The 20,042-nt window shown below is 33.8% G+C and overlaps 2 protein-coding genes across 7 annotated transcripts in view; one reads left to right on the top strand and one right to left on the bottom strand.

Moving 5' to 3' along the window:
• The window catches only part of LOC118198367 (steryl-sulfatase-like), a 49,976-nt gene that overhangs the window by 14,328 nt on the left and 15,606 nt on the right, over positions 1–20,042 (top strand). For all 5 annotated transcript variants that reach the window (XM_085822070.1, XM_085822083.1, XM_085822075.1 and 2 more), the window contains exon 2: positions 8,791–8,913. In XM_085822070.1, coding sequence (XP_085678196.1) covers positions 8,791–8,913 — 123 coding nt within the window. The remainder of the gene's footprint in view (positions 1–8,790; positions 8,914–20,042) is intronic.
• The window catches only part of LOC118193679 (uncharacterized protein C19orf47), a 105,241-nt gene continuing 102,424 nt past the window's right edge, over positions 17,226–20,042 (bottom strand). Inside the window, exon 9 of one of the 2 annotated variants that reach the window (XM_085822106.1) lies at positions 17,226–17,480. In XM_085822106.1, the coding sequence (XP_085678232.1) occupies positions 17,366–17,480 (115 nt within the window). In that variant the 3' untranslated portion in view covers positions 17,226–17,365. The remainder of the gene's footprint in view (positions 17,481–20,042) is intronic. The other variant, XM_085822093.1, reaches the window with a different exon arrangement.

Here is a 20,042-nt window from a genome sequence, read left to right as displayed (position 1 = left end):
CTTGAAATGATTTGCGAAGATTTGATCGCAGTTTTTATTTTGGATAAGTCCGAAGGTGAAGGATCTTTAGGGATCGGATTATATGGTCCTTCGTTTAAGAGTTTAGTGACACCATCGATGTAAGTGTTCTTATCCATGACGACTATCTGGCCACCTTTGTCGGCCTTTGAAATGATAATATCCGGGTTAGAATGAATTTCGCGCATTGTAGCTCTTTCTCTCGCAGTTAGATTTGGTTTTAAAGGTTTATTATTGAATTTCACATTATGAGCGATAAGATGCCTAATCATTTCTTTCTGTGAATCTGAAACTTTACTGAACTTGAAAGCTTTTTCGATAGGAGCCAAAATCTTTGGAATCGAGGGTTTACAGGTTTGTGAGAAGTTAAAATTATATTTTAGAATTCTCTCTTGTTCTTCTGAAAGACTAACATTAGAAATATTAACTATTGGCTTGATGTTTACAATGGGAAGATTTTTTGAACTACTTGAACTGGAAGACTGTAAAAGAAGTTTTTCGAATTTAACTGCAAGGGTGTTTTTATGACGGTTAACTGCATTCTCCGTTCTAGACCAAGACTTTTGTTCAAGGGCAGTGAATTTTGGATATGATTTAGCGAGTTCCAGATGAAGCTTATAGAGTTCATGTTCAATTTTGGACAATTGTTGACGTGTATCCCTTATCACGGACCGAAGTAAGGCAAGCTTGCAATTTAACAGAATTCTTGAAACGCGACTCGAAGGTTTTTGATTAGATTTGATTTGAATAAAATTGGGGATCAATTTTTTACATTTACATTTAAGTAAAAAATCAAGATGATTCAGGAATTTTTGCCGTTTCAGGCGTAATTTAGTGAAACGATTAACGGATGAAGGCATGATAAACAATGCAAAAATCAAACTAAATTAACTGAGCAATAATAAAATACACACAAAACACAGAAAAATCCCTCGCTGAAATGAATAGAAAACAAAACGTTTCTAAGCAAAATACATGAAATCAGACAAGCAAAGCACAATATCCAAATGTACAAAACATAAACATAACTTGAAAATTGCAAAAATGTACTCACCGAAACTCCTACAATCACAAAATGGCGGCCACACCACGTGCAAAAAAGAAAGCAAAATATAAGCCTGTTTGGGGCTTCTATAATTAAGACACAATAACACGCCGAATAAATACTAATTCAGAAGTCAAACAACAAAAATCAGCGTTATACCTACAAAATTTTCACAGGACTAGTTTCGATGGTTTTACAGAACCATCATCTTCAGCTGCAAAACCGCAAATGAACAAGATAGGAAATAATGATTAGATAAGATAAGAAAGGCTGGACAAGAATAAGCAAGTGGCGCCATCTGTTGGCGAAACCAGAACTAAAACATAATTTCTCTAAAAGCCGAAGGCAAATTTGGATTGGAATTAGGATCGTTAACTAGAACAGAAAGATTTCTATGAATGTGAAATGCCTCTAGAAAATCCAGTTCTCCAATGGAAGATGTTTTTTGAATAATTTTGGCAGCAGAAAAATTGAAAGTGTGATTTTCGGACCAACAATGTTGAGCAACAGAAGACTTCTGTGTTTCCTTTTTTCTAACATATGCCTCATGTTCTTTGACGCGAAATTTTAAGGCTCTCTTAGTTTGGCCAATGTAAATTAAACCACACTGGCAAGGAATCCTATAAATACCCCAGGAATTCATATCCGGAATGGGGTCCTTGAGTATAGAAGTTGGAATTTTATTGATGGGAGAATAAACAACCCGAAAGTTAAATTTCTGCAAAATATGTGCAACTTTATAGCTAATTGATGGAAAGAAGGGAATGACAACAGAATTTTTATAATCTCCTAAAATAAGAGTGTGGCTTTTAGTGTGTTGAGATGAGAATTTTTTAACTGCTTGATTAATAATGTTGGGTGAAAAGCCCCTGTCAATAGCTATTGCTTTTAAATAATTTAGTTCTTCATCAAGGGCGAATTTGGAGGAGCAAACTTGAAGAGCACGGAAAACATAGGAATAAAATGAAGCTAACTTTTGTTTAGTCGGATGACATGATTTAAAGTGTGGTGGAAGGCAAACCGATGAAGGTTTACGGTAAACTGTAGTACTGAAGTTGGATGTGTTACGTGTGACCAGAATGTCGAGAAACGGAAGAGAATTGCAAGTCTCAAGTTCAAAAGTGAACTGAATAGCAGGATCAATAGAATTCATTGTTGAAAGAACTTTATTTAAATCATCTTTATTACCTTCAAACAGGGTAAAAGTATCGTCTACGTAGCGGAACCATGCCGGAAAGTTTAAAGTTTCAAACAATTTTGATTCATAATAATGCATGTAGATATCAGCCAGGATGGGACTGAGGGGGCTTCCCATGGCTAATCCCTCAGTTTGTTTGTAATATTTATTTTGGAAAACAAAATGTGTTTGTTTCAAACAGAGTTGAGTGAGAGAAATTAGCTCCTCAATTTCGATGCAAGAGAAATGAAATTCGCGAAGTCTGGTTTCTAGACATCTTAATGCACCCTCCACTGGGACATTGGTGAATAATGATTTTACATCAAAAGAAACCATGAGTAAATTACTAGGAGAAATGTTTTTAACCTTTTTTACAAACTCTATTGAATTTTTTATGGTGTAAATATTATTGTCTAATAGAGTGGAAAATCTAGAAACTAAATATTTAGCTAAAGGATACGAGGCAGTACCTAAATTTGATACAATAGGGCGGAAAGGAATACCACTTTTATGAATTTTGGGAAGAGCATATAATCTGGCACAATTCGCAACAGATGGGATAAGCGAATGTTTTAAGTTGCTTGAAATGATTTGCGAAGATTTGATCGCAGTTTTTATTTTGGATAAGTCCGAAGGTGAAGGATCTTTAGGGATCGGATTATATGGTCCTTCGTTTAAGAGTTTAGTGACACCATCGATGTAAGTGTTCTTATCCATGACGACTATCTGGCCACCTTTGTCGGCCTTTGAAATGATAATATCCGGGTTAGAATGAATTTCGCGCATTGTAGCTCTTTCTCTCGCAGTTAGATTTGGTTTTAAAGGTTTATTATTGAATTTCACATTATGAGCGATAAGATGCCTAATCATTTCTTTCTGTGAATCTGAAACTTTACTGAACTTGAAAGCTTTTTCGATAGGAGCCAAAATCTTTGGAATCGAGGGTTTACAGGTTTGTGAGAAGTTAAAATTATATTTTAGAATTCTCTCTTGTTCTTCTGAAAGACTAACATTAGAAATATTAACTATTGGCTTGATGTTTACAATGGGAAGATTTTTTGAACTACTTGAACTGGAAGACTGTAAAAGAAGTTTTTCGAATTTAACTGCAAGGGTGTTTTTATGACGGTTAACTGCATTCTCCGTTCTAGACCAAGACTTTTGTTCAAGGGCAGTGAATTTTGGATATGATTTAGCGAGTTCCAGATGAAGCTTATAGAGTTCATGTTCAATTTTGGACAATTGTTGACGTGTATCCCTTATCACGGACCGAAGTAAGGCAAGCTTGCAATTTAACAGAATTCTTGAAACGCGACTCGAAGGTTTTTGATTAGATTTGATTTGAATAAAATTGGGGATCAATTTTTTACATTTACATTTAAGTAAAAAATCAAGATGATTCAGGAATTTTTGCCGTTTCAGGCGTAATTTAGTGAAACGATTAACGGATGAAGGCATGATAAACAATGCAAAAATCAAACTAAATTAACTGAGCAATAATAAAATACACACAAAACACAGAAAAATCCCTCGCTGAAATGAATAGAAAACAAAACGTTTCTAAGCAAAATACATGAAATCAGACAAGCAAAGCACAATATCCAAATGTACAAAACATAAACATAACTTGAAAATTGCAAAAATGTACTCACCGAAACTCCTACAATCACAAAATGGCGGCCACACCACGTGCAAAAAAGAAAGCAAAATATAAGCCTGTTTGGGGCTTCTATAATTAAGACACAATAACACGCCGAATAAATACTAATTCAGAAGTCAAACAACAAAAATCAGCGTTATACCTACAAAATTTTCACAGGACTAGTTTCGATGGTTTTACAGAACCATCATCTTCAGCTGCAAAACCGCAAATGAACAAGATAGGAAATAATGATTAGATAAGATAAGAAAGGCTGGACAAGAATAAGCAAGTGGCGCCATCTGTTGGCGAAACCAGAACTAAAACATAATTTCTCTAAAAGCCGAAGGCAAATTTGGATTGGAATTAGGATCGTTAACTAGAACAGAAAGATTTCTATGAATGTGAAATGCCTCTAGAAAATCCAGTTCTCCAATGGAAGATGTTTTTTGAATAATTTTGGCAGCAGAAAAATTGAAAGTGTGATTTTCGGACCAACAATGTTGAGCAACAGAAGACTTCTGTGTTTCCTTTTTTCTAACATATGCCTCATGTTCTTTGACGCGAAATTTTAAGGCTCTCTTAGTTTGGCCAATGTAAATTAAACCACACTGGCAAGGAATCCTATAAATACCCCAGGAATTCATATCCGGAATGGGGTCCTTGAGTATAGAAGTTGGAATTTTATTGATGGGAGAATAAACAACCCGAAAGTTAAATTTCTGCAAAATATGTGCAACTTTATAGCTAATTGATGGAAAGAAGGGAATGACAACAGAATTTTTATAATCTCCTAAAATAAGAGTGTGGCTTTTAGTGTGTTGAGATGAGAATTTTTTAACTGCTTGATTAATAATGTTGGGTGAAAAGCCCCTGTCAATAGCTATTGCTTTTAAATAATTTAGTTCTTCATCAAGGGCGAATTTGGAGGAGCAAACTTGAAGAGCACGGAAAACATAGGAATAAAATGAAGCTAACTTTTGTTTAGTCGGATGACATGATTTAAAGTGTGGTGGAAGGCAAACCGATGAAGGTTTACGGTAAACTGTAGTACTGAAGTTGGATGTGTTACGTGTGACCAGAATGTCGAGAAACGGAAGAGAATTGCAAGTCTCAAGTTCAAAAGTGAACTGAATAGCAGGATCAATAGAATTCATTGTTGAAAGAACTTTATTTAAATCATCTTTATTACCTTCAAACAGGGTAAAAGTATCGTCTACGTAGCGGAACCATGCCGGAAAGTTTAAAGTTTCAAACAATTTTGATTCATAATAATGCATGTAGATATCAGCCAGGATGGGACTGAGGGGGCTTCCCATGGCTAATCCCTCAGTTTGTTTGTAATATTTATTTTGGAAAACAAAATGTGTTTGTTTCAAACAGAGTTGAGTGAGAGAAATTAGCTCCTCAATTTCGATGCAAGAGAAATGAAATTCGCGAAGTCTGGTTTCTAGACATCTTAATGCACCCTCCACTGGGACATTGGTGAATAATGATTTTACATCAAAAGAAACCATGAGTAAATTACTAGGAGAAATGTTTTTAACCTTTTTTACAAACTCTATTGAATTTTTTATGGTGTAAATATTATTGTCTAATAGAGTGGAAAATCTAGAAACTAAATATTTAGCTAAAGGATACGAGGCAGTACCTAAATTTGATACAATAGGGCGGAAAGGAATACCACTTTTATGAATTTTGGGAAGAGCATATAATCTGGCACAATTCGCAACAGATGGGATAAGCGAATGTTTTAAGTTGCTTGAAATGATTTGCGAAGATTTGATCGCAGTTTTTATTTTGGATAAGTCCGAAGGTGAAGGATCTTTAGGGATCGGATTATATGGTCCTTCGTTTAAGAGTTTAGTGACACCATCGATGTAAGTGTTCTTATCCATGACGACTATCTGGCCACCTTTGTCGGCCTTTGAAATGATAATATCCGGGTTAGAATGAATTTCGCGCATTGTAGCTCTTTCTCTCGCAGTTAGATTTGGTTTTAAAGGTTTATTATTGAATTTCACATTATGAGCGATAAGATGCCTAATCATTTCTTTCTGTGAATCTGAAACTTTACTGAACTTGAAAGCTTTTTCGATAGGAGCCAAAATCTTTGGAATCGAGGGTTTACAGGTTTGTGAGAAGTTAAAATTATATTTTAGAATTCTCTCTTGTTCTTCTGAAAGACTAACATTAGAAATATTAACTATTGGCTTGATGTTTACAATGGGAAGATTTTTTGAACTACTTGAACTGGAAGACTGTAAAAGAAGTTTTTCGAATTTAACTGCAAGGGTGTTTTTATGACGGTTAACTGCATTCTCCGTTCTAGACCAAGACTTTTGTTCAAGGGCAGTGAATTTTGGATATGATTTAGCGAGTTCCAGATGAAGCTTATAGAGTTCATGTTCAATTTTGGACAATTGTTGACGTGTATCCCTTATCACGGACCGAAGTAAGGCAAGCTTGCAATTTAACAGAATTCTTGAAACGCGACTCGAAGGTTTTTGATTAGATTTGATTTGAATAAAATTGGGGATCAATTTTTTACATTTACATTTAAGTAAAAAATCAAGATGATTCAGGAATTTTTGCCGTTTCAGGCGTAATTTAGTGAAACGATTAACGGATGAAGGCATGATAAACAATGCAAAAATCAAACTAAATTAACTGAGCAATAATAAAATACACACAAAACACAGAAAAATCCCTCGCTGAAATGAATAGAAAACAAAACGTTTCTAAGCAAAATACATGAAATCAGACAAGCAAAGCACAATATCCAAATGTACAAAACATAAACATAACTTGAAAATTGCAAAAATGTACTCACCGAAACTCCTACAATCACAAAATGGCGGCCACACCACGTGCAAAAAAGAAAGCAAAATATAAGCCTGTTTGGGGCTTCTATAATTAAGACACAATAACACGCCGAATAAATACTAATTCAGAAGTCAAACAACAAAAATCAGCGTTATACCTACAAAATTTTCACAGGACTAGTTTCGATGGTTTTACAGAACCATCATCTTCAGCTGCAAAACCGCAAATGAACAAGATAGGAAATAATGATTAGATAAGATAAGAAAGGCTGGACAAGAATAAGCAAGTGGCGCCATCTGTTGGCGAAACCAGAACTAAAACATAATTTCTCTAAAAGCCGAAGGCAAATTTGGATTGGAATTAGGATCGTTAACTAGAACAGAAAGATTTCTATGAATGTGAAATGCCTCTAGAAAATCCAGTTCTCCAATGGAAGATGTTTTTTGAATAATTTTGGCAGCAGAAAAATTGAAAGTGTGATTTTCGGACCAACAATGTTGAGCAACAGAAGACTTCTGTGTTTCCTTTTTTCTAACATATGCCTCATGTTCTTTGACGCGAAATTTTAAGGCTCTCTTAGTTTGGCCAATGTAAATTAAACCACACTGGCAAGGAATCCTATAAATACCCCAGGAATTCATATCCGGAATGGGGTCCTTGAGTATAGAAGTTGGAATTTTATTGATGGGAGAATAAACAACCCGAAAGTTAAATTTCTGCAAAATATGTGCAACTTTATAGCTAATTGATGGAAAGAAGGGAATGACAACAGAATTTTTATAATCTCCTAAAATAAGAGTGTGGCTTTTAGTGTGTTGAGATGAGAATTTTTTAACTGCTTGATTAATAATGTTGGGTGAAAAGCCCCTGTCAATAGCTATTGCTTTTAAATAATTTAGTTCTTCATCAAGGGCGAATTTGGTAATTAATAATGTAGTTATTAAAAATAGTGCATTTAAGAAAGGTTTTGCGTCTATTAAAGTCTATAATTGTGAGCAGAGTAGGCAGATCAAGGAGGCTAGTATAGATTTCTTCTAATGGAAGCGAGATATATATGTTTTCAAATTCATAGCAGTTAAAATTTTGTATGTCGATAGACTGAATGGTATTAATGACAAGAGTGTTATTATTGATGATGCAGCAATAATTATGTTCAGTGTTACAAGCATTGAAAATTAATTTACAATTTTTTAAGTGCAAAATAATAGTCTAGATTTTTCTTGTCATTATTGGTGCCATTTCTAATGAATCTGAATTTTAGTGGTGTTTTATGGAATTTGGAAAGAGCATACAGGTTAGTAAATCTGTGTTACCTAGGATTTACAGAGTGTTTGAGTTCCTTATGAAAAGTTTTAATTCTTTTAAGTATAGAGGTTTCTGTAGTGTGAAGGCTTTGCATAAGAATCGGGAAATAAAACACATTGCAGTCTACTGCACTCTGCAACAACCAGGAATCATTGTGGCTCAGTGGTTTGAGCTTAGTGACAGTGTTCAGAGGTTTGTGCTTAGTGACAATGCATCGCTATTCTGTCGAATAATGCGTGTTTATTGTGAAACAATATTGCATTACCGGTTCCATTAAGAAATGTCAGCAAATGTTTGCTGAACGATTTGATGACCAACATATACCATCTAAATGCTACATACAAAAGTTATTGAACAAGTTTGAGAGCAGTAGAGCGGTGTTTGATCTTCACAGTGGGGACGACTGCCATTATCGGGAGAAAAAGTGACTGACATGAAACAACGATTGTTGTCCTCTTCTGCAAAGTCTGTTCGACATTTATCTCAGGAATGTGTATGCATGCATCATCTGTGTGTGTGTATATGCATACAAAAATATGTACATGAACACATACATACATTTTGGAATCTGATCCTGATAATGCAAAAGTACCAAAAAATCTATTGGCAAAAAAGTTTCTTGCAGTAAGCATTTATAGCACCAAAACATATTTTAACTTAAAATATGAATGTGCATTAAGTTAGTTATAAATTCTTTTGACTGGATTTACTTACAGTGTTTGTCTCATATTAACTGTACTGAATATGGTAATAAATAATCATTAAAATAACATTTTTTAGGAATGGAAAGTTCCAATAGAAATAAAGTTTTCCTTTTTGTGGCTGCTAGTGGAGGTCTACCTGAAAGGGAAATAACATTTGCACAAGCTTTAAAAACAAAAGGCTATTCAACTGCTATTATTGGTAAGTATTCATTTTATTGAAAGTAATATATAAATTTAAGTTGCATTTTTTATTGTTTTATGGTAAACTATTTTTATAAGAATTTTTTTAAAAAATTATATCATGGTTGCCACGCTACCTGGAAAAACCAGGAAAAGTCGGAAATTTGAAAACTGACCAAAAATGTCGGGGAATTTAAATATTTTAGTCAAAACCTGGAAAAGTCGGGGAATTTCATACTGCAATCTCCAAAAAAGCAATTTTCATGCCAATGTCAGAAGCGATCACATTCTTGGTGAATCATGTATAGCGTTAGTGTCATTCGGACAGCTGGCAGAGAGCAAATTTTTGCAGTGCCAATCAAATCATCTTTTAGAAAGGCAAAGCAAGTTTCCAGCATTTTTGGTTTCCAGTAGCCTTGAGAATCAAGAGATTTGCATACGCAAGTGCTGTGCATGTTGAATGAAAATAAATTTCCCGCCCCCTCATTTTCATATAAAACAAAACCGGTAAAAGTATAGTTTAGGGTACGCCTTGGCGATACATGGATACCGATTTTGTGCAATTCTTTGACTCATTATTTTCGCTTGCGAAGCGGTGATTTTTGTGCCAAAATAACAAGACAAACAATTGCACAAACTTGGTATCCATGTACACATCGACTTATTTTCACTTAAAAAAAAATCCCAGAATTGCATAAAAATGGCATTGCGCACTCCTTCGACTTTATCCATGTACACATCGACCTATTTTCACTTTAAAAAAATCCCCGAATTGCACAAAAATGGCATTGCGCACTCTTTTAACTTATCCATGTTCACGTCGACCTATTTTCACTTAAAAAAATCCCAGAATTGCACAAACTTCCATTGCGCACTCCCTTTACTTAGTCCATGTACACATCGATATATTTTCACTTAAAAAGTCAAAGGAGCACCAAATTCTACAATATAGGCAAACAAAAATACATAATCTCAATAAAATACATTTTAAACCAAACAATAAAATAACATAAAAAAGGAAAAACATGTTATACATTTTAAGCACTACCAAAAGCAAATATTCACTTACCATGATAGTTTGCTTCGTACACCCAGAGCCACGTAAAAATCAAAATATCAATCATACTCAAATGACTTTTTTCAAACCAGGTACTCTTTCTGATCGAACGCTTCACATAGTGACCATCTGAACCTTTCTTCATACAAACCCACTGAAATCCATCTAAACGGTTTTTATGTTCGACTAGACGCATATCCTTCCTACATACAGAACACTTATAAGGCTACTAAGTAAACCTTCATTTACACACCAGTCAATTAAAGCTCTTTTCCCGTTTCGCTCCAAATCGTACAGAAACTTCAAATTACAAATTAATCTTACTACATTCGGCCATTCTACCGTCTAAAGAATGAAACCAACATGCACCACAAAAACGCTTACAAAACATCCCATGATTCAAAATTTCCCAGAATTATGCACCCGATTACGTCACAGTAGGGTTTCCATAACATTCAACTACTCAGGCTACCATAAATGAAACAACAGCTTGGCGATAAATGAAACAACAACTTCGCCATAATACAAGGGGTACCTTAAAGTCTACTTTACCCACAAAACCTTTTAAACCTTTTATTTCTTAAATGCTTTATTTGTCATTTTGCAGTAAATATTAGTATTGCAGTCAAAAGTCGTTATTTTGGACACCCATAATCCGGAATGATGTATAATCTGGACCTCAAAGCTAAAAACTTCCTGCGCATGAGCCGCGTTGACACATGCGCATAGGCGTTTACACGTGCTCGTAAGACCTTTACGACTGCGCATATGTGTGTGCGCAAGTGCAGAATACGTTTTTGCGTGCGCGTTTTATGTACAGTCAAAAGTCGTTAATTTGGACACACATAATCTGGAATGATCTATAATCCGGACCTCAAAGCTAAAAACTTTTTGCGCATGCGCCGTGTTGACGCATGCACATAGGCATTTAAGCATGTGCGTAAGAGCTTTACGACTGCGCATTTGCGTGTGCACAAGCGCAGAATACGTTTTCGCTGCGCGTTTAATGTATAACAGACGGTATAAGCTAAAATTATCTAATTGTCTGTTTTAGTTAATGTTGATGATTGCGTTGTCCCTTAATCTTCGAATTGGATCTGGCTTATTATTTTTTGCAGACTGTGAGAGCAATTTTATAAAAGTAAGCTTGAACTTTCGATTATGTCAAATAGAATTTCCGATGCTGGAGCTCCCAAAGGATCTACGAAAATGAAAGTATATTTCGATGTCCATCAAACAAAAAGTGGAATTGCTCCAAAAAATGGATAAAGGCATAACCTTTGTTTATCTAACCGTTCCGAAATCTGTTTATCAATTTCACGCTGCTCTGCACGGGGAGGGGGGAACGTGGCGGCGCGAAATGAACTGGAAGTTGATCTGTCAACACTATCGTTATCTTCAGGGCAGATGTTTTTATTTTATTCGGCTTATAATTCCTTATTAAATGTAGTATTTCATCTCACTGTTCTTCGTCTTTGATATGATTTAAATCAAATTCCTCGTCATTATAAATATCACGAATACAAATCAAATAGTTTTCTGGTTGCAATTTTCTAATTTCGGCTATGCATAATGTATGCTTTACGCATGCGCGTGTTGAAAGAAATGTTTAATAAAGTAAACAAATAAATATTAAGCTTTTTTTTTTGTAAATTTTGATACCCTTTAGATCATAATTGCTCATTATTTTATAAATTACGGTTTCATATTTTTAATTTTATAATTTCTGCATGCCATCTTACCAGATTTAAACTGATGATCTATAATCCGGAAAAATCGATGATCCGGAATCACCGAAGTCCCGACAAGTCCGGATTAAAGACTTTTGACTGTATAATGGACGGTATAAGCTTATTATCTATTTCAGTTAATGTTGATGATTGCGTTGTTCCTTAATCTTCAAATTGGATCCGGCTTATTATTTTTTGCAGACTGTAAGAGCAATTTTATAAAAGTAAACTTGAACTTTCGATTATGTCAAATGGAATTTCCCATGCAGGAGCTCCCAAAGGATCTACAAAATGAAACTATGTTTCGATGTCCATCAAACAAAAGGTGGAATTGCTGCAAAAAATGGATAAAGACATGAAGAAGGTGACAGAGAGGTTAGTGAAAACGAAAAAATTTCGATTGACAAATTAGTCGGTATTCTCGACACAGCAATTATAGGACTTGAACAGTGGAACTTTGTAACTGAACAAGAAATTATGTCTGTTTATAGAATTAAAGAGAAAGTATTATCACATAAAACGAAGCAACTTAAACAACTTACATTAAAAGAAATGTTTAATAAAGTAAACAAATAAATATTAAGCTTTTTTTTTTTTTTTTTTTTTGTAAATTTTGATACCCTTTAGATCATAATTGTTCTTTATTTCATAAATTACGGTTTCATATTTTTAATTTTAGAATTTCTGCATGCTATCTTACGAGATTTAAACTGATGATCTATAATCCAGAAAAATTGATAATCCGGAATCGCCGAAGTCCCGACGAGTCCAGATTAACGACTTTTGACTGTAATAATCGTCATCTAGGCTAACCATTTAAAATATCTGTATTCGCTTAAATACCTTTGATTTTTATAATTCAGTTTTTAATCTTTAAGTAATTAACTTTATTTTAATGTTATTCTCATCATTTAATGTGGTGTTTTCCTTCTAAATTTATTTATTATTGATTAATAATACTTTCAAATTTCAGGGATCTTTCTCTGGCATACTTGTGAAATTAATTCTAGCAGTATGACTGCATATCAGTATGAAATTTAATGCACATATCTTTTACTTATGTATGTTGCTAAATAAATATAAAATACTTGAATTTATTTTTAAATATCATTAAATTGATTTCTTTCTTCCTTTAATTGCCTTTAACTTTCTTCCTTTAACTTTAAATGTTTGCAGAAAAGGCATTTTGTAATCCCGATTGAGCAGATTCTATTCTCAAGCCACATTGGAGAAAGCAACTGCTATTATAGTTATAATGCTTTGAGAATACAGTAGAAGTCCAGAAATCCACAAAGCTTGAGACCAGAGGTTGTGTGGATTTTAGGATTTCAGGACAGAGAAGATAAATCATAATATTCAGATTAAAAGTGCAAAATAAATAAGGCGTATTAAACACATTTAATTAAATTATTATATACATTATTGCAATAACTTATTATATGCGTTAAATTATTATTACATATATAAATTGATTTTATTATTCATTATATTATATATACACAGCATCGAGGTTTGTCGATTTCCGGTTTCAGATTCTGGTGTTAGAATCACTCTTGCTATAAAATTTCAATAGCTTTTCATTATTTTTCGGTATATCATACACAATCGTATTGCAATTCCATACGATTCTGTTTAAACTGAGGAGTAGCACCTGTCTCTATCTTTTGCAGAATTTGCACTTTTTGCATTACCGTTAATGCAACGAGTTTACGTTTTTCAACATTGCAAGCAGTAAAATCATGAGTGCGTTTCTTATCTGTAATTGTATTAAAAATAGCTGAAATTTAAAATATTCTTAATTTATCCACAAAATATCGAGATAAAAAAAAAGGCAGCATAAAATAATCTCGTGAAATAACAAAGCTCAGAAAATACAACACTGTGAATCGTGAGCTTGAAAGAAGAGTGAATCGTCTGTTTTTTTACCGCGGTGCAGATTAGAGGGGGAAAAACTTTTATCATGATGTCCATAATTTGGTATTTCCATTATGACTCATTATTATTTGATAATTATGCTGTCCTTATTCGGTAAGTATTTTTTCTTCGATATTTCATACTCAATGTTGTGATTTCCAGAACCTATAAACTGAATGTTTATATTTTGAGAGGCAACGCTGATTTCAGGAATTGGCGGAGTTTCGGTATTTGACTGTGTAGATATATATGTAAGTCATATGTAGTTGGCAAATTTTTGTGTTTTCAAGTAGTGCCATAATTAATTTACCCTCAGCGCAGCCACTGCGCACTATGCTTATAACCTTGAATTTTCTTGAAACATACCTAGAAAACCTGGAAAAGTCAGGAGAATTTCAATCTTGTTTGAGTGGCAACCCTGTTACATGAACCCTTTACAAATATATTCTGGTAAATTGTATCATAAAATTGCACGAGAAAGTGCAATTATGAAAGGAAGGGTTAAGCTATGTACTTTATGGCAAAACTCATTAAGGCATCTCTATAAGGGAAGGGATGCTCTCATCAGAATTGTGTTTCTTTTGGATCAAATCAACAGTGGTTGCACCTGTTGGGCTACTAAAGAGGATAAATTTACTAATAACAGTTTAACTTATTTGATATTAAATTATTTATAATTTCTGCTATAAAATGTAAATAAACAGTTTTATGTAAAAAATATAGACATTCATTTATATTCTGTTACAGTGTGTTAATAAAGATGTAGTTCATGTTTAGTTTTTTAGTCACTAATTTAATTTATTTTATGCTCTTTCCAAAGAAGCATATTGTTTTCTATTTTTATTACCATTAGGTATAGAAATTTATCTTAAAACAATCCATCCAAATTCATGGATGGGAAAGGAAATCTCATACCAAGTACAGAAACTTATATATAGGGTGTTCGGGATAAATTTGACAGTTTCGTAAAGAAAAAGAAAATCCGCTTGTATGAGTAGTAGCGAAGGTCTTCATTGAGTGCAAGCTTCATAGTAGAAGCTGCAACATTCATTTCACGTGACAAAGCCCGAATTCCAATGCCAGGGTTCTTCAACACCTGTTCCTGCAGGTTTGCGAGAAATTCTGCTGTACGAACACAATCAGATCGTCTGCTAGGGATCTTTCTTCTTACTACATCCTCGTAGTCACAATTGCAAGTCTCTAGTTCATGCCTGATTGTTTTTACTTTGTTCAGGGAGCACTGGGCAGCAGTCATAATATCCTTATTTTGATGGCCGGCACGAATCATCATGATGCAAGTTATTCTCTTCCATGATTCAGGTGGGTTCCAGTCATCCATTCTTTCTGACATCTTGTATATGAATGAAGAAGGTTCCAAACTTTTAAATGACGAGTAGTGTGTGTCAGTACCTCCAATCTACGGAAAAATATAATCAATTATAAATATGTCAAATTTATCTCAAACACCCTGTATATGAAAAAAAAAAAAAAGACAGTTCTGTATCTCCTGCTCTACTGGACTGATTGTCGAAATTTAACATGCATTTTCTATGTCTCGAAAGTGTGACTTAGGATATATATTAGGTTTATATATAGCATTGTTCTAACATAGGTATTTTGACACAAAACCAGACTTTTTCTGAAATAACATACCAATTTTTTTCCATATTTTGATTTTATGATTCAAATTATACCTAAGTATTAAATTTGTAATTTTTGCTGATAAATTTATGGTGAAATTTAAAAATTTATCTTGGTGCATTTTTCTCAGTTTGCACCAAGAATAATTCATATGGGGAACTTAATTTTTACCAGCCTATTTTCCTTTCCTTTTTTTCATTATACATGAGCCAAAAAAAGGTCATTGTTCATACTTTCAAATAATTTTAACAAAAGTGTGTAAACCACATTTGACATTATTATCGCTTATAACAAATATACCAAATTTCAAAACATACCAATATGTAAATTCACGTATATCTTAGGAAATTTTGAATATAAAACTCTTAATTTTGCAGGTGTGCTTAGAAATACATATACTTTAAAATGATGGTAAAAATGTTATAGGTTTATAATTCAAAATTTCAAAAAATTATTTAAAATACAAATTTTAAGAATAATTCATAAAAAAAGAGGAAATTTTATTCAGAATGAACCTAAATTTCGAAATGGGAAAGGAAAAATCAAATAACTTAGAATGCATTTATTCTAACCTCTTTGGTCTCAATGCCACCACCATCTACAGCCATCAGTTATAACTGTTATCTTGTAACTTCTCTCACTTCCTAAATCATTGCATAAACATATTACCAAAAGAATTAACAAATTACTATTTTTTTAAACTGCCCCAAAGCTAAAGTGAGTACACGTCCCAATTTTGGCAGGACAGTCCCGCTTTTTGGAGGACTGTCCCGCATCCCACCGATTTTTAAAAATGTCCCGCTTTTTAGAAAACATCTGCATTTCTTACTTTAAATGTACTATTAAAATATATTACCTATTATTTATTAATTATTATAGTAAATATAAAGAAAAAAATACATAAATAAAAAAACACATAAAATGCATGCATAATAAACTAAATTAGGCGATGTAACGAGTTAGATTTACTCGGTGGTGTTCGATCATTAACATTACGTCTCGTCAAGGAATATGTATTGTTAATGGAGGAACAGCTAGCATTAGCTGAAGCATTTGCTTTCCACACCATAAACCACAATCAAAGTTTCAGATCAATTGATTGTATGTCTGAAATGATCAAATAACGCAATATTTTTTTTTTTTTTTTTTAATTATTGGTCTGCTTTCATAATTAAATTGCAATTCTCATTTTATTCCATTTGTCCCACTTTGTCTCAATGAAAATGTGGTCACTTTACCCAAAGCATTATTTTATATATAAAAATGCTAAGAACTTAATTACATATGCTTATTTCTTTTGCATATTAAATTTTCATGAATATAATTATCTGAAATACAAAGTGTAGACATGCAAAAGCTGTTGGTTAATAGTATGGACATAAAAATTCTTCTTGCTTGAGTGTTTTAAGTAATTGTTGATCTTAAGTGAATTAATTTCTATGGGCATTTTTGAGAGGTTGTTCTTTATTTGAAATTTGGACTATATAATTTCTATAGCTATATAAGTTTCCTAGAATTCATCAAATATTTCAGAATGTGTCAAATTTTAGAAACCACATGTATAATAATTCTTTAGTTTTAGCCAGTTATATCATCATTTTGGTGTGTTCATTTTGTTGTACTTGAAATTCCAGTGGGTTTTAGTGACAAATGTTGATATATTTGGTTTTAAAATTCAATTTTAAGATATAAATCAGCAATGGAAGAAATGGAGGTAACATTTCTGCGAGAATAATAGTGTTTTTGCTATAAAATCTTTAAAGGAAACCATTGCTTTGAATCGATTCTTAAATCCATCACTGTGTAGTTTCCACCAGAAGAAAAGGAACAAAAACCTGCTTGTAAATAGGTACATTGAGTGATTTTTTGGGGTTAATACAAGGGTTGTTTTTTAAGTAAGGCCCATTTGAAAATAAAAACCAAATAAAAGAAAATTTTCAAAAAACAAATTTATTTTCAAATTCTACGTACTCAACACAGTTGCTAAATTTGTTTAAACTTTTATCATACCTTAGAACTAGATTTTAAATACCCTCTTCATAGAAACTTGCCATTTGAAAGAGTGCTTATGGTGAAGCGTCTGTTCTCAAGAATTTTCGCTTCAACTGAAGCCACCATATCGTCTGTGATCACAGATGGGTGACTGGAGCGGGACTCATCAGGAACGTTGTAGCAGCCAGCTTTAACCCGCGAGCACACGCACCGATCCGACGAACACGAGAACACGTGCCGGGTCTGTCATACCTGAATAAAAAGTTTTAAAAAAAAATTACAAATTTGGCGAATAAAATTAATCGGTTTTTAAAAGAAATTAAAATGCAAAACCAAGTTAATACTTCATTTTAGACAATATATGAAAGAATAAGGAGAGGTAAAATTATTTACTTACAATTTTTTGAACATTGTTTACAAAATGAGGTCATATGTTCCATTCATATACTTTTGCTACAATTTTCACAAATGAATCTTGTCTTTCTATCTTTTTTCTTGGGGCACTCTGTACATCTCTTGTAAGTAATTTTAGGTTTTTTTGGGGGGTGGTTCATTGTTAACATGTTCATCGGTGGTCAGTGTTTGCCTAGAATCAAGAACTACAGATGCTCGTTGTCGTTCATTTTGAACACTTTCTATTAGCTGCATCCCTAAGGCTTTGAGAAAAGTACGCCTGGTACGGTATTCCGTTGGTGGTTCCTTCTTTGATAGTAGAATTATTCTTGCATTAATGGCAGCCACTTTTAACACTGAAAAGAAAATCCCCATAGGCCATCGACGTGCTACTCTTGCTGTAGAATATGCAGCTGCCATCTCATCTACAACATCGACTGCTCCTTTTGTCATGTTATAGAATGTAATGATTTCAGGCTTTTTAAGATTCCCAAGTAGATTCATCGATTTGATAGCCGGAATGCATTGTGGATAACAGGATCACATTCTTATTTTTGTTCGGCACATAAGATACAAGTGTTGCTTCTTTCTGAAAACCGAAAATTGATGAATATACTTCTCTTTTCTTTGCCAGAAACTCAGGTGGGATTTCTTTCTTACACATTGTACCTACTGTCGTAATTTTCTTCTTTAGAAGATCTTGAGATAATTCATATCCCATATACCAATGATCAACTGTTAAATTTCGACCAGAGTTGTATAAGGGCGTTATTAAACGATTGACAACTTCGCTTGTACCATTTTCAACTTGAAATGGTCCATCTGGTTGTTTACCAGCATAAATTTCCATATTGCAGGTATAAAATACCCTTGCGTCTACAAGAGCAAATATTTTTATGCCATACTTTGCTAGCTTGTTGGGCATATATTGTTTGAAGGAACAATGACCTCTGAATGATTCCAACTTCTCATCAATGGTCACATACTCTCCTACAGTATAAGCCTTTTGGCAATTTGTGACAAAATTTCCAACAAATTCTCTGATCAGAGCTAATTTATCAATGTTTCTTCTACTGGGACGATCTCTAATGTCATCAAACTGGAGGCATCGTAAAAGAAAGAGGAATCGGTTCACTGACATTGTTTCCCGAAATATGTCCATTTCCGTTCCGTCTGTTGCCCACAAATCTCTTACGTTCACATGGGATGATTTATAAATTCCACATAAATACAGCAATCCAATTAAAGCTTTGATTTCCAACTCATTTGTTGCTTTCGCATCCCGTTCACGAGTGAAATTCCACGTACTGAATCAATATAAATATTTATATTGTCGACTACATGTTTTAACATATCTTCATCGATAAGCAGTGACCAGGAATCTAAATGTGTTGAGACGTCTTTAGAATACTTCGTATTCCCAGGGAGTTTAGTTATAATATTTTTGGCGCCAATTCTAACATTAGTCCGGAATTTATTTTTGTTCCATTTTACTCCATTTTTACGAACATAAAACTCATTGCTACATTCCAAAGTTTCATTTTCTGTTTCTGTATCTGAATCACTAGATGAATCATGATCTCTATGGATAGATCTCTACGGATGAATCATGATTACTATTATATTCTTCGTCATCAACATCTTCACTAAATGAATCCCCATCAGAAGAAACTGTTTCAAGAAGATTTCTCAATCTTTTCATCTCTTCATCGTAAGGAATATACGGCGCCATACTTACAACTCAAAAAAAGCCTATACTAAAAGCTTGAAAACGAGAACTGCGAAGTGACTCACTGAGAAACGTGAGTACACGCGAGAGTATGACATGCCCGAACAATGCTGTTCCTAAAAAACCGCTGCACCTGTCACCTCAAGAATTTCCCCCATTTACGTATGTGACCTTGAACTGAGCTACACCAAGTTTCGTCTTTTTATGAAAGAATGGGTGAGAAATATACAAAAAGAAAAATGCACATGGGTATGACATACCCGTTGCGTGTGCTCGCAGGTTAAAGTCACCAGTCAAATCCTCCAGTGAATGTCTGCAGTAGACAGGTTCAGTCAGTGCTGACAAAAAATGTGTGAGGTTCAATCAGTACTGACAAAAAATGTGTGAGGCTCAGTCAGTACCGACAAAAAAACGTGCCAATGACCAAACCTTGCACTGGGCGATTTGATAATCTTGAACATTTTAAAGACACAGAACAGACCCTACTGGTTACCTACACAGATGCAGTTGAGCACAGTTGTTTCCAAGGAATGCTGGAACACAACACAAGCACTCGTTGCCACCCATGCAAGACGTATTAATGCGTATAGCAAAATGACCCTTACTTAAAAAGCTTGCTATGTACCTAATTAAAATTTAACATGCATTCATTGCAAACATTTTTTTTTAAGTCATTCTTTTTCTACTGTAAA

The sequence above is a fragment of the Stegodyphus dumicola genome, chromosome 1 (assembly GCF_044657685.1).
Source record: "Stegodyphus dumicola isolate Sdum_Otavi_A_Nest chromosome 1, ASM4465768v1".
Taxonomy (NCBI): Eukaryota; Metazoa; Arthropoda; class Arachnida; order Araneae; family Eresidae; genus Stegodyphus; species Stegodyphus dumicola.
Note: the sequence above shows the minus strand (reverse complement) of the source record. Positions and strands in the feature narration are given on the sequence as shown.